Below are 14,413 nucleotides of genomic sequence, written 5' to 3' on the forward strand. Positions count from 1 at the left end.
AACACACTTGGAACAGGCACAGAGCACCTCGGAGAGGAGACCTGAAGAGAGGGCAGAGGGAGAACCGTGCGGTTTCCTTAAGCTGTTTCCCTACAGATGAACACCTCTCAGAGAGAAGAGAGAGGAGCAAACAGTCCCGCTGGGCTCGGGGTGCAGGCAGCAGCCGTGGTGCACTGCTGAGGACACACAAGGAAAGGATGACTCTGGAGGTGCCAGGAGCCTGCCCTGGACCAGGAGGGAGCTTGCTGCGCACCCCAAGGCGCCCAAGGTGGCTGCAAGCATCGCTGTCTGAGTACGGGAGGGGCAGGCAGCAGGGAAAGAAGCGAGAGAAAGGTGCGGGGGCAGCCACTCCTGCAGGTACCGTGCCCACAGGAGCCGCCGGGGCGCTCCCCTCACTGCCCGTCAGCCGCGGAGCTCACGGGGTGCTGCTCAAGGGTTGAAGCTGTGCCAGGCTTGCTGCGGGCACTGGGGCAGGAAGGTCCTTCCCGCCCCGCATGGTCGGGCTGGCACGGGCCGAGGGAAGGGCTCTGCCCGAGGGCACCGCGCCCGGTGATTCCTGCTCCGACAGGAGGGGAGGAGAGCGTCCCGCACGGCTCCCAGCAGAGCGAGGGAGGCAGGGAGGGAGGGGAGGGCACCCACCAGCCGTAGCCGCCGAAGGAGACGCTGCGCTTCCTCTGGAACATGTTGGTGGCTCGGTGCTGCCAGGGCACTGCAGGCGCGGGGACAGCGGGGACGGAACGGGACAGCGGCAGCCGAGCGGGCAGGGCCGGAGCGGCGCTGGGCCGGGCGCGGGGACCCCAGCACGCCCCGTCCGCCGCCCCCAGCGCAGCAGCGCATGCACACGCGCACACACCAACACCACAAAAAAAGTCATTTCCTTTTCTTTTCGGGGCCACAGGCTTTTCGCAACCTCACGCTGCAAATATCGTATTTCTCCTAATGGCAGGACCACCAGCAGTGCCGCACGGGCAGCGGGGCTGAGCCATCGTGTCACCCTCAAACACTGTGTCCTGCGGCTGCCCCAGCCACTGAGGCCCGACCCAGAGGGTCTCTGGTGGCAGCGCGGTGCTCTGCCTCTTCCTCTCTGTCCCCGACATGGCAGCGCTGCAGTCACAGCAGCAGGCTGGCTCCCTGGTAGGGGAACCCCCACCCAGCCCTCCAGTGCCCCTCGGGGGACATCCCACCCAAGGCATCAAACCTCAGTAAGCAAAACCCCATCACTTCATCTCTCGTGGCAAACAGATCCCACCATCCCAGAGCCCAGCAAGGCATCTCCCATTAGCTCCCATGCAGCTGCTGCCTGTGGCACAGGTTTTCCATCCTCTGGTTCCCTGGCAGCTCTGTAAGGCTGAAGTGGCATCTGCAGCCAGACCACCACACAAATTGCCCTGTCCTTTAACAGCCAGGCTTCAGAAATCCCACAGGAATGGAAATGCTGACATCTAGCTGGGTATGAGCTCCCATCCATCACAAATCCCCAGAAAACAGATGCTGCTCCCTGCACCGTGCTTTGGGCATCGTGGGGCACAGCAGAGCCGTGGGGAGATGAGCCCTGTTGCAGGGGTGGGCATGATGCTCAGAGGCTGAGTGTGGTCCCCAGGTGTCCTCACACCTTTCACCTCCCCAAACCAACCAGCAGTGCCCACCTGCACCCACTCAGAGCTGGGCTACACCAGGGGACCACCACCACTGCAGCTCAAAGGCCAGAAAGAGCCTCTGGCTGCCAAGGTCCAGCCAGATCACTCACCTCCTACCCCGGTGGTCCAAGCCAACGCCTGGTGTGGACTCACAGCATCCCCTTGCCCTGGCACTCCACGCAGTGCTGGCTCCTGGGTCAGAGGCAGCTCCAGCCCAGCATTCTCACACAAGCACCCAGAAGATTTAAACTGAGAGGCACTTGAATTCTATCTGATGTGTGAAAAAAGGGGTGGGGGAGAGAGTGCATAGGGAGCTGGAGAGAGAAATCACTCAACTCCAGGGAAAAAACTTGGACTGAAATCCAGCTATTTCAACTCCTACTTTCTGCCCACAGCCTTAAAGGGATGAAACGATGGAAATTCTTTTAATTTTAGAGCTCTTAAGGACATTAGTTTAAAAAAATGTATGCTGCAGGCTTTGAAGCCATAATTCGGGTGCTACAAAATATCTGGAGCAGTCATTTGCTTGGAACACATTTGCTCCTGGCCTGCAGGATCTGTGTCAAAGCTCTGCACCAACAGCAGTGTGACGTTATCCTCTCGCTTCATCTTCCCCCAGGTCATGTCTTCCTTACACTCCTCCCAGTTGATTTCTGCCCAGCTGTACCGAGCTGCTCACAATTCAAATGTCTGGAAACAAAAGCTTTGGGTGTAGCCAGGCTCTGCCACACACTGGAACAGGACCCAGTGTGGCTGCTCCAGCACAGCCCTGCGTGCAGAGGTGTGGGACACGGAGTGACAGTGGCTGTGGGAGGCACTGACCTTAGCTGGTACCACGCCAGGAACAACGTGGAGAGCCCCAGAGACACGGCCAGCTTTAGACCTTTCCCCCTTTCCCCTTGCAGCACCATCTGCTGCATCTTGTTCTGCTGCTTCGGCCCTGTGGGAGCTCGGGGCTGCCGGAGGTGACACGGACACAGGAAGGGTGACAGGGACACGCACAGCAGGGCAGGACAAAAGGGACACGCACAGCAGGGCAGGACCTGGCTCCCCTTTGCCGGAGCTCACCTCAGTCAGTAGGTCATTGTCACTCCTGCAGCTCTTCCTCATGTCACGCCAAAGCACAGGGTAACCCCCCATGCCTGCCCCAGGGTGCCCGAGCACAACAGGGCAGGACCCTGGACAGCCACAGGGAAGCATTTCCATTTCCTGCTGTCCAGGAGGGAGTGGGGCAGCCCCTGCACAAGCCCACCCCGCCCTGCTCCAGCACCTGGGGATACCCGTGGCTGGCAGTGGTGGAAGGGGAGCTCTTCCTGCTCCCCATCCCCACATAACTGGCAGCTCCCCAGGGCCACGTCAGCTACCACAGATCCAGGTGGCACGCTGCATTTCAACCAGGCAAAGGTTAAAACTGCACCAGGGGCCCAGCTCAGCTGCCCCGAGGCCAGCAGCCTCCCTCGCTGCTGGGTACCACACCACTGCCTGCCCAGCACCATCTCACCCGCAGGGGCGTGCCTCCAGAAATAGTCTCTGCAATGACATTTTCTCACTTCCCCTCTTCCCCCCGAGGTATTTCACGCAGGCTCAAAAACAACAAGGAGAAAACCTTCCTACTTTCAGAGCAGGCACAGGCAAATCATAAGCAAGCAGCCAAAATTAGGGAACAAAACCCTGGAGGAGGACGACTCCTCAGTACCATCTGCACCAGTCTAAATTAACATCTCCCAGGGGCCTCTGCCAGAACCAGGATCCCATTGCTCCAACCAACCTGGTGAGCAGCCCCTGCCTACTGGGAATGGTGCCACACTGCTGGGGACACTGCAGAGCAGGATTGTGCCCAGCAAGGCCAGCATAATTCTTCCTTTTCTTACTGGGATTGCATCATTAGTGCTTTAATATTGCCTGCGGCACTCTGAGGGCATCCAGCTTCCTATTATAATTCTAAAGAAGGCTGTGGGCACCCAGAAATATTAGATTTTGTCCTGACAGGAAGAACATGCTGTGCGCATCATCAGCTTGACCTACAGAGCAAAGGAAAACAGTGTCCAAATTACCTCTGACTCAGTTCATGGAATATTTAAACATTGTTTTCTCCCCTTTATGGTACTGCTGAAGTGAAAAGAGAAACTTGATGTCTCAAATGCAGCTTCCCAAAAACCCCAGCTTGCTCTCAGGGGTGGCTCTTCACTGTTCAACAGCTTCAGACCAGAAGGACTGGGAGGCTCCTTCAGCCACCAGCTGGGGAGGGGAGGCTGTGTGTCACCCAAGAGGGCAGCTTCAGACAAAGGATGGGAAGGCCAGAGCCCTTCCTGAGCCCAAAGCCATGCACAGCTCAAGCTGCAAACCATGCTCCAGCTCCTCTTCCACATTCTTGAGAAACCACTGATGGCTCATGGACTCATCCCTATGTCCAAAGTGACCTGACCACTCCTGCTCATTTCTGTGGAAATGGCTGAAAAACAGATCCTGGAGGGAGCCACCACAGGACCTGCAAAGCATCTCTTCTCAGGCAGCTGGTACAGAGGGATACTTACACCAGGTGTGGCAGCACCAGCTTTCTCAGCAGCCCAGGAAGCACCCAGCCCAGAGGAGAGAAACCCAGGAAACCAACAGGTGCTGGCTGACAACCTGGCCCCCGTGCTGGCCAGGTGCCTGTGACCCCCAAAGCCCCACTGCCTCTCCCACCATCACATGAACCAGCTCTTTGCTGCAGAGGGGCACAGATCGTGTCTCATCACAGCCCTGTATGCAGAAACTCATCACACGGGCTCTCAGGCTCATTGAATTCTTCTCAGCCCACTGAATTTACTGTACAAGGTTGTTTGTTCTCTCAAGGCCACCCATCTTAGAGTCCTGCCTTGATAGCAAGGGCATGAAATTCCTCTCTCCTGAAAAGGCTCTCTAGGAAAAGCCCGTCCAAGCACACAGATTTTCTGTGCCTGTTTTCTCCACCTCTTCCAACCACCCCCTTCCCAAGCCAGTGGAGCCTGAGGGAGGATGCTCCAGGGAAGCAGCAGAGGCTCCCATCCTCATGCAGCCTGCCTCCCCAGGGCCCAGCAGGAAAGTTGCTCTGGGCATCCAGGCAATGCCCACATGGGTGCCCTGCAGAGGCTGCTCCAGAGACAGGGCAGCACCACCGCCCCCGCCGTGCTCCTCTGTGCCTGTGCCATCCCTGCTGCAGGCAGACAGCAGCTGCCATGCCAGCAGCAGGTCCTGGCGCTGTCACCATGGCTACCTGCACATCCACGGCACATCAGTCCCCCCTGCCTGCAGGAGCCCAGCGCTCCTTTGCCCAGGCAGAGCAGGGGCTGCTGGAAGGAGGATGCACTGGGGCAAACCTCCACAAAAACCTGCTCCCAGTGGCAGGCTGGCACTGGCAGCTGCGCCAGGACTGGAGAGTGTTTGGCCCAATTCACACAACAAACAAGGAGCAGGGGGGTGGCTGCAGCCAGTGAAGAAATTGTGGAGAGACAGAAAAAGAACAGCTTAAACTGAAAACCAGGGCTGGGAAAACGTGGGGGCGGGATGAAAGCATGGGAATGAGAGAGATCTGAACATGCTTTGGCTGGAAATTAGGAGGTTTCTAATTTTCAATACAATCAATCTCTGGAACAGTTTCCTAATTATGGAAATAAAGGAATCAAAAATACCCCAAACCCCTCATCGAGACTCAGAGCATTTTAGATGTTACACAAGATGATAAAGTCTAGTGTCCCTGTCCATAGGAGGGGGTTTGGAACTGGGGGACCTTTAGAGTCCCTTCAAGCCAAACCATTCTGTGATCCTGCAATGCCCACAGCAGCAGGGCACTGGGCTCACTGACCCAGATGTGTCCTGGCACCTTCCCCTGACCAGGGCTGCTCCTCTCAGACACCCCTGCCCTGCACCCCGGCCTCAGCAGCAGACAGGAACCTGTGGCTGCCCAGGGCTGAGCTGCACTGGCACAAGGTCAGACCTCAGCAGCCGGGGCTCAGGTTTGAGGCCAAAGCCGTGCGTGGACACTCTGAACATTGCAAACAAGCCACATGGGGCTTGGGCTCGAGCTTTTCCAAATCCTGCTATGTCTTGCCAACATCACCTCTATTTTTCAACCATTTTGGGTGGATTTTTCAAGAGCCAGGCTGAAACCAAATCACAGTCAAGCAACAGCCCTTCTGGCATCCAGCTTGGAGGAAGATGTTAACTCCAAGCAAGGATTCATCTACCCCCACAAAACTGCAAAACTGTCTGTGGAGAATGAGCTGTTTTTAGCCTCTGGAAAAAATGTCTCTCCTCCTGTTGCTGCTGAAGTCCTGTTCCTGTTTCCACAGCAGCAGCATCCACCAACCACCAGAGCATCTGACCAGGTACACGACAGGCAGCAGCAGCAGCAGAGGGCCTCTGAGCAGCCTCAGGACCCTGCTACCACACAGATACACTCAGGGATGGAGGGAAGGAAGGATGATAAAACAAACAAGCAAAGAAAAAGGCATTTTTGCTGCTATGGTTATCGTCTCTAGTGGGAGGAACCGGCAGCAGAGGGAGAATGCAGTATCTGTGAAACGTGGTGTGTGCAAGCGCAAGCCGGCTGCCTGCAGCCACACCGCGGGTTGGATCTGAATTTAAACTCTTTGGCATGATTCCAGCCTTCAATAAACCATGCTTTGGGGACAGATATTATGTCCCCTCTGCTGCTAAAACAACAAGCAGTCTTAAACAAAACGGCAGAGCCTCGAGCGTGTAGAAGATGGCACAACCTGGCAAGATCCATCTCACAGCCTGCATTCGCCAGGGATGCAAACAACATCTCACACAGCCCTCACAGGCTCTGTGCAGCTCCACGCCAGGCACATCGGTGCTCTGCCCGTGAGAATGAGCGGGATGAAGGGAAACGCTCAGCCTGGTGAGCAGACACTGCATCACTTTCCTGTCAGGGATGAGCTGCAGCCTCGCACAGGGACGGCGGTGTGGAGGATCACCCCAGAGGACTGGCGTGGGGCACGCAGGGAGCCTCAGACGCTCTTTTTCTGTGCAAACACCTGGGGCTCCCAGCCAGGAGGTGCCCGGGGGAGGCAGGACAAAGCCACCGGCATGCCACCGGACCCCACCACCCCGACCCCCGGGGACGGCAGGCAGAGCCCCGCACGGACTGCTGGAAATCGCCTCCTCGAATGGTCAGTATTTTAAGAGCGGTGCTGGCAGCCACTTCACCGTCCTCCCACACATGGGTCCCGGTTGACACTCCCCAGCCCTGAGCCCCCCGTACAGCCCCCGGCTCCCGGCCCCCAGCCCCTGTCCTGGCACCGCGGCTGCGAGCGCAGACGGAGCAGCCGAGAGCCGTGAGGGCACCGCGGCCGCGGGGCTGCCCCGCCAGGAGCACGTACGTACCGCCGAGGATGGAGCCGCAGCCCCGCGCCGTGCCCGCTGCTCGCCGCCTGCGGATCCCGCCGCGGTGGCGGAGCCGGCCCCGCGCGGGGCGGAGCGGGGCGGGGCGAGACCGGGCAGCACGGTGCGGGGCCGTGCGGGGCGGGGCGAGACCGGGCAGCACGGTGCGGGGCCCTGCGGGGCCGAGCGGCGCGGTGCGCGTTCCCCGCCCGCCGCCGCGGCCCCGGCATCCCGCAGGCTGCGGGGGCAGAGCCTGGTCCCGCCGCCCTGTCCTGCCGAAGACAGTAACACAGCCCCGCCGTGGCTGCCTCCTCGCTCCCTTCCCGCCGGGCAGCCGCTGCAGCGGGCGGCCCGGCCCGCGGCCTCCCCGTGCCCATCTCTGTACCCCAGCGGTGCCCGCGGCGTCCCCGTGCCCGTCCCTGTGCCCCAGCGGTGCCCGCGGCGTCCCCGTGCCCGTCCCCGCGCCCCAGCGGTGCCCGCGGCTGCTCCTGCCGAGCCAGAGTTTACACTTGGGCTGCCTTGAGAGACAAGCATTTTACTCCAACGAGAGAGATACAGACGCCACTCATAATTGGTCGCTGGTGTCCTACAGACTCTCCAGACGGCTCCGGGTAACTTCCCAGGGGAAACTTCCAGGTAACTTTTCCTCTGGGAAATCAAACGAATCCAGGGAAATTAACCCCCCCGGGAAATCAAATGAATCTAGTGAAATTAACCCCAACAGCACTTAACATTAATTATAAATTATGTTACATGCATTCCAGTTGCACGTGCCAAATGAAACACGCACATCAGGCGCGAGGCTAACACAACCTCTGAAAGCAATTTTCAAAAATTAGTTAAAATCAATAAACAGCACAGTCATTCCAGTTTCTGGAAAGCCTCTCCAGCGGCAGGCAGAGGAATTCCCATCGCGGGAAGCAGATGGCAGCAGAAAGCGCGTGTGCCGTGGCTCCTGCCAGGAACAGCTGCACCTCCCTCGTGCCCCTGGAAGTCTCTCCCAGGTGTGAATGTCACCTCCTTCCACCCCACCCTGCCTGCCCTGCATGAAGAGCACCCACAGCCCTTTCTGTCCTGGGAAATCCTAGTCTTTTGGGCACCCTTTTCCTCTGCAGCCACCCTCCCACTGTTCTCATCCATGTAATTCCAGGCAGATAAATACTTCAGGGCTTTAAGGGCTCTTGGAGCAAAACTGCTGCTGAAACAGAGAGGGAAGAGCTCTTAGTGCCACAGCCACTCAGGGACTCAGCGTGTTCCTGAGCTCTTTGCAGGCCAGAGAGCAGATGCTGCTCTGTGTGTGTCTGGAGGCCCACGAGGCTTTTATGTTAATGGTGTTTTATCATCAAACACGCGGTGGGAACTGACAGCAATGCATATGTGTCAGCAGGGAGAGCCACAGCACATGCCTGGGATGTGGTTCCCAAGGGGAGAGTTTAAGCACCGACCAAAATCAGGGGATCAGAACAGATATTTTCCAATGATCACTGCTGCTGGGGGAAACAGCCCCTGGCTACCATCTGTTTTTAAGTAAATCTCAAGTGCGGCCCACATAAAGCAGATCCTCAACCAAAACCATGGGGACGATTACAAGAAGAGTTTGGGCAGGCAGGTGATAATTTGTCCTTTCCACTGCTTTAAACTAAACTAAGCTCTTATGTGGTGTTTGCAGCTCCTGGTGCAACCGCTGCACCTGGCACTTTATTTAAAGCAAAGCCCAAGATGCTCATGTATCACAGGGCTCCCGGACAGGCTCAGAAGGCCCGTGTCAAAACCACAAGGGCTTGTGAAAGAGCAAGCAGCAGGGTGTGCCAGTGCTCCCCACAGTGCCCAGCCCTGCGCCCCGCAGCCCCCTCACCTGCTGGGGGAGCCCAGGTCTGCCCGGCTGACGATGCGGTGCTGCTGGGGCGAGTGGAGCCACTGGAAAGCCGTCAGCGTCCTCTCCTCAATGCGAAAGCGGCCCTCTCGCACGTACCTAAAAATAAACCCAGGGAGACTGAAATATTCATCAGCCCTGATTGCGGGAGGGAGCGCAGCACGCAGGAGAGGCTGGCTCCACACCACCACGTTCCTCAGGGGCAGCAGAAAATCCCTTTACAGCCCCTTATCTGCCTGATCCCTGTGCCACCCCCACCCTCACTGCCCCCCAGCCATGTCTGGGACAGGGCATCCCTTGAGATTGACCCCCAGGGAGGGGTCCCTGCACCCTCCTTGGGCATCTGTGGGGCCACTGCCAGCTGCAACTACTGTACAGCCCCAGGGGACAGAGCCCCCAGCCCACTCAGGGGCCTCAGACCAGACCCACAGGCCCCTGTGACTGCCTTGTGCACAAAAGCAAAGCACAAACATTCCCAAAGCAGGACAGGACATTCCCCTGTACAGCCCCAGGGGACAGAGGTACAGCACCCCCTGCTCAGCACCATCATCTTGGGGTACAGCCTGCCCCCAGCACACACCCACCCCCAGGCCAGCCCTGTCCCCAGGCTGTCCCTGGCTCCAAGGCTTTTCTAGCCCCATTTCGAATGCCAGGCCAGATGTTGAGGCTTATCCAGTAATAGTCAAGTGAATTGATGGTTATGAATTTGATTAGAAGAGTGTGGGTTCCCTGTTAACCGAGCAAAATTCTGATAACTGCAGTTGTTTCCATCATTTGGAACAAAATCCTGCAGCCTGCTTCCATGCCAGCAGCCAGCTGCACTTCATACACACTCCTCTGAACATGAAATTTCATCAGCAAGCAATTAATAAGTTAAAGCCCCTGTAGTACTGATTGGAGACACTCACACACAGCTGCAGCAGCCATGAACCTCAGCCAGAGCTGGAGAGAGCTCCTGTCCCTTCCTCTGCATGTGGATGCTCCAGGAGGTTCACTCCCAACGCTAACCCCAGGGATGTGCCCACATGTCTGGGTGGGGCTGAGGGGAGGTTCCACTGTGCCATGAGCTCCCCACATGCTGCTGCTGGGCTCTGTGACCTGCCTGAGCCCACCCAGCCCTGCGGGTCCTGTGGTGCTGGGGCAGTGACAGTGCAGGAACTGTGACTTCACACTGCAGCTAAAAGAAACCCAAAAGGCTCCCTGAGCATCCCCAGCCCAGAGTGACCTGCCAATTTTCTAGTTAAAAGCAACCAAGCACGGTTCGATGCCAGGGCTCCCTGCAGCTCTGGGATATGATAACCGTGCACAGAGCAGAGGCAGGGGAGCCAAGGTGTCCCTTGGGAAGTGTTGTGAGGCATGGGGATGCAGAACAGCAGGGCCACGCAGCTGCTGTAGCAGTTTGTTCAAGTGTGTGAGGGAAAAAAGTGTCCCTGGCTGAAAGGAGCGGGGAAAAGGGAGGGAGAGAGGAAGAGAAAAATCTTCAGTGATTCCCAGTCTTGCCCTGGTTTGAGGAGCTCCCACCCACAGCTGGGGCGCTGGCGCCCAGCGCCGGCCTGGCTCGGGCTCTGCTCCCGCCCGGGGATCAGCCCGGGCCCGTCCCAGCGCTTCCATCAGCGTCCCCAGCAGCCGCCCAGCCACAGCCTGGCATCGCCGCAGCGCCCTGCTCAAAAGTCACAAGCTTCGGACGTCACAAACTGCACAATTCAACATAAAAGAACACAGACAAAGCTTGTTCTCAATGTCAGCCCGTCCCGGCTGCTCCGGGCACAGACACTGCCCTGTTCCAAGTCCCGTCCCCGCACGCCAGAGACCGGAGCAGCCTCAGCACGCCACGCGAGTCCCGGGGACTCCCCCGGAACGAGGAGACCTCGGCATCCCGGCACGCTGCCGCTCCCACGCTTCCTCCTCAGCGGCCAGGACCCTTTCCCAAGTGCAAAGTCTTCGGGATCCGACTCTCCTACTTCTGCCAGGGATCCCCCTCCCAGCACGGACCCGCCGCCTCCCTGCACCCCCATGTGTCCCCCCCCGGCTGGAGCAGGCGCCCCGCCGGGACCCCCGCTCCGCCGGGACCCCCGCTCCGGCCGGACCCCCGCTCCGGCCGGAACCCCCGCTCCGGCCGGGACCCCCGCTCCGGCCGGGACCCCGCGGCGCCTCTCGGAGCGCCCCGCAGCACCCCAGATCCAGGGCGAGGTCCCGTGTCCCCTCAACCCTACCAGGGGTCCCCCCAGCCCTGATTCTCCCCGTTCCCCGGGCTGGGAACATCCCCACGCCAAAGCCCAGACCCCTCGCAAGCTGAGACCCTCCGGTCTCAGGCTCGGGTGCCCCTTGCCGAGAAAGCCGGGACCCCCGGGCCCGCCGCACTCACCAGCGCACCAGCTCCCACCGCCGCTCCCCCGCCGCCTTGCCCGAGGCCATCCCGGGGGTCCCGCCGGGCGGGGGGAGCCCGCAGACCCCGCTCGGAGCTGCCGGCGGCCCCGGGGCTGGGGCGGCTGCGCCGGTTCCTGAGCCGGTTCCTGCGCCGGTTCCTGCGCTCCCGCCCCCTCCGGCGGCCGCGGGACCCGGGGGGGCCTGGCCCCGGGCAGGTGCGGGGGGGCCGCACCGCTCGGCCCGGTTATGTAAAGCGTTATGCAATGCCCCCACCGGGGCGGCCCCGAGGGGCACACAACGCCCCCGGTACCTCTCTGCGGACCCCGGAGTCTCGCACCGACCAGCTGGACCCCATCCGGGACTCCAGGAAACATACGTTTGCCAGCCTCTTAAACACTCAGAGCAAGTCGCGCTGATCGTCCCAAAGTGCCTCGGGAACAGCCACCGGGACAAAGACACCCCCCCCCCCAGGACAGGGCCCTGGCACCCCGGTCCTCCCCGAGCCCCCCACTCACCCAACGCCGCTCAAGTGCGCAGGGGCGGGCGGAGGCCACACCTGCCCAGCCGGGGGGCTGGACCCCGCCCCTGGTCCTGTCACGGTCCTTGCTCGCTGTAAGAGCCCCCACCCATCCCACCTGGCAGAACCGGCAGGACTTTTCTCCCATAAATCCAAAGTAAAACCTGCCCGAGCCGGAACTTCCCTCCCAGAGCCCCTGGGCGCTGCAGGGGGCTCAGGAAGCAAACCACACGTGCAGTCAGGTGTTACTGCAAGGAACGCAGAAAGCTGTTTCCTAAAAGTGGTGTTCTGGCCCTAAATCCTCACTTTTCTGATCTTTGAGAACTTAATTTCACAGCCCAGCAAACCCAGGTGCTGCATGTACAAACCAACAGCTTCATTTAAAGCAAATGTTGTTAATTACTCGAGTAAGTTCCCGTTATTGGTAATTCTGAAGTCCTGCTGGTGTTGGGTACAAACACATCTGAAGGGCATTGACACCTCCCCACAGCTGGGGAGCAGAGGTTGCTTAGCCATGCTACCTGGAGAGGCTGTGCCTTGCCTGGGCCGCAGAAAGGGAACTCAGATTCTCCCAAATTTGGGCAGTGGCCTGCTCTCCACAGGGGCTGTCATCTCCTACAAGTCATGGGCTGAAGGCTGGAGAGAGCAACCTGGCCAGAGAGAACACGTGCACGTGCCAGGTGGGCAGCTGGCAGAGGGCATCCCCCATGGGAGCCCAGCATTGGCTCTCCTGTGTGTGCCAGCTGTGGCCAGGAAACGGCTGGCACCCCACATTTGATGCTTCACCATAACAATTTTAAAAGACTTGGGAGATCTAAAAATAAAAAGCAACCTTCATTAAAAAAAAAATTTAAACAATGAGAAAAGTTAAAAATTGGACTGTTCACATATCATATATGCACTAACACAGAGGAACAAATTGCATTGCTTAGCTCAAGCAAATATCCTTACGAGTAGATATTTTTCAATCCCTGTGGAAATGTTAAGCTAATGTTAAATTTATTAAAATCCTCTAGCTTTTAGCCTTTAGACTGTAAGGAGCTTCTTATTAGTTTCTTCAAAGCAATTAGAAGGCACACACACACACTACATTTCAATTAGGTTGAAAAATAATATCTGAGGCAAAGTTAAACTCATTTATAAATTAACTGAAAAAAATCCCCCTAATAATTAACTCGGGGTGGCGGGGGAAAGCTCTGGTCTCAAAGCACTCTGTAGCCACCCTGGAAGGGCACAGGATTCAGGCTAACTCCAGTGCACATGGGATGCAGCTCCTATTGGGAATCCTGTTTGTTGCAGGAATCAGTCACCACTGAAGGGACCTGGGCTTACCCAGCACAGGCCCTTGGCCACATCCAGACCTGCCGGCAGAGGCTCCATCCCTCAGCTCCTCTGGCAGCCCAGGAAGGAGGGATGGCGGCAGAAGCAGCCCCAGGTGCTGCCCGGGGCCTGTCCCTGCCTGCTGACTGTGGCACGGAGCAAGACTTGGGGACCTCTGAGGACAGAAGGAGGCCGTGGTGCCCAGCACCCCTTGCCCCTGCAGGGCAGCACGGCCCTGGCCCTGCCCAGCCCTCCCCAGCCGCCCCCGCCTGCCCAGCCCCGGGTGCGGCGTGTCCAGCGCGGCCACAGCGGGAACGCAGCCGGGCACGGCCCCGAGGGAGGCAGGGACACGGGCACACAGACACACACACACACACGTGTACACACACACGTGTACACATGTATACACACACACACGTGTACACACATGTACACACACACACACAAACACACACATGTACACACACGCACCACATGTATACACACACACATGTACACACACACACACACGTGTACACACACACACACACACACGTACACACACTCATACACACACACACAAACACACACATGTACACACACACACCACATGTACACACACACACACGTGTACACACATACACACACACACAAACACACACACATGTACACACTCATACACACACACACAAACACACACATGTACACACACGCACCACATGTACACACACACACGTGTACACACACACACACACACAAACACACACACACATGTACACACTCATACACACACACACAAACACGCCTACACACTCATACACATGAGCACACATGCTCACACACACACACACACAAACACACACACACACACACACACACACATGCACACACATGGACGCACGAGTGCTGCCTGTGCCGGTGCTGGTGCCGGTACCGCTTATCCTTACCGCAGCCGGTGCCGCTGTCCCCCGGTGCCGGTGCCGGTGCCGGTGCCACTAGAGGTCAGTGCCGGCACGGAGCAGCGGCGGCGGCGGCGCCGAGCCCAGCCCCGCTCGGAAGAGCTGCCGCCCGCAGCCCCATCCGCAGTGCCCGCATCCCGCATCTCTCACCCCACGGCTCATCCCTACATCCTCACATCCCCACATTCCCCATCCTGCATCCCCCAGTCTCCACCAGCCTCGGACCAGGGGAGAAGCCACGTTGCTCCAGCAGAACCCGGGGCTGGGGCACTTGGTGGGTGCCCGTGAGCAGGGGCTGCCAGCGCTCTCACAGAAGCACATGGCAGTGAGATGTCTCCAAGCTGAGGTATAACAGGCAAGGAGCTGACTGCCTCGGCCCGGCAGGCTCTGGAGCTCA

The 14,413-nt window shown here is 58.7% G+C and overlaps 1 protein-coding gene across 7 annotated transcripts in view; it reads right to left on the reverse strand.

Moving 5' to 3' along the window:
* RAP1GAP2 (RAP1 GTPase activating protein 2) overlaps positions 1–11,305 on the reverse strand; it is a 54,114-nt gene extending 42,809 nt beyond the window's left edge. For 3 of the 7 annotated variants that reach the window (XM_050981848.1, XM_050981846.1, XM_050981845.1), the window contains exons 1-2: positions 11,240–11,304; positions 8,857–8,973 (exon numbers count right to left, since the gene is read on the reverse strand). In XM_050981848.1, coding sequence (XP_050837805.1) covers positions 8,857–8,973; positions 11,240–11,289 — 167 coding nt within the window. In that variant the 5' untranslated portion in view covers positions 11,290–11,304. Of the gene's footprint in view, positions 1–639; positions 807–8,856; positions 8,974–11,239 lie in introns of those variants that run through there. The other 4 variants (XM_050981849.1, XM_050981847.1, XM_030232331.2 and 1 more) reach the window with 2 other exon arrangements.
* Positions 11,306–14,413: the final 3,108 nt, after the last annotated feature.

This window comes from Serinus canaria, chromosome 19, assembly GCF_022539315.1.
Source record: "Serinus canaria isolate serCan28SL12 chromosome 19, serCan2020, whole genome shotgun sequence".
In the NCBI taxonomy this organism is placed as follows: domain Eukaryota; kingdom Metazoa; phylum Chordata; class Aves; order Passeriformes; family Fringillidae; genus Serinus; species Serinus canaria.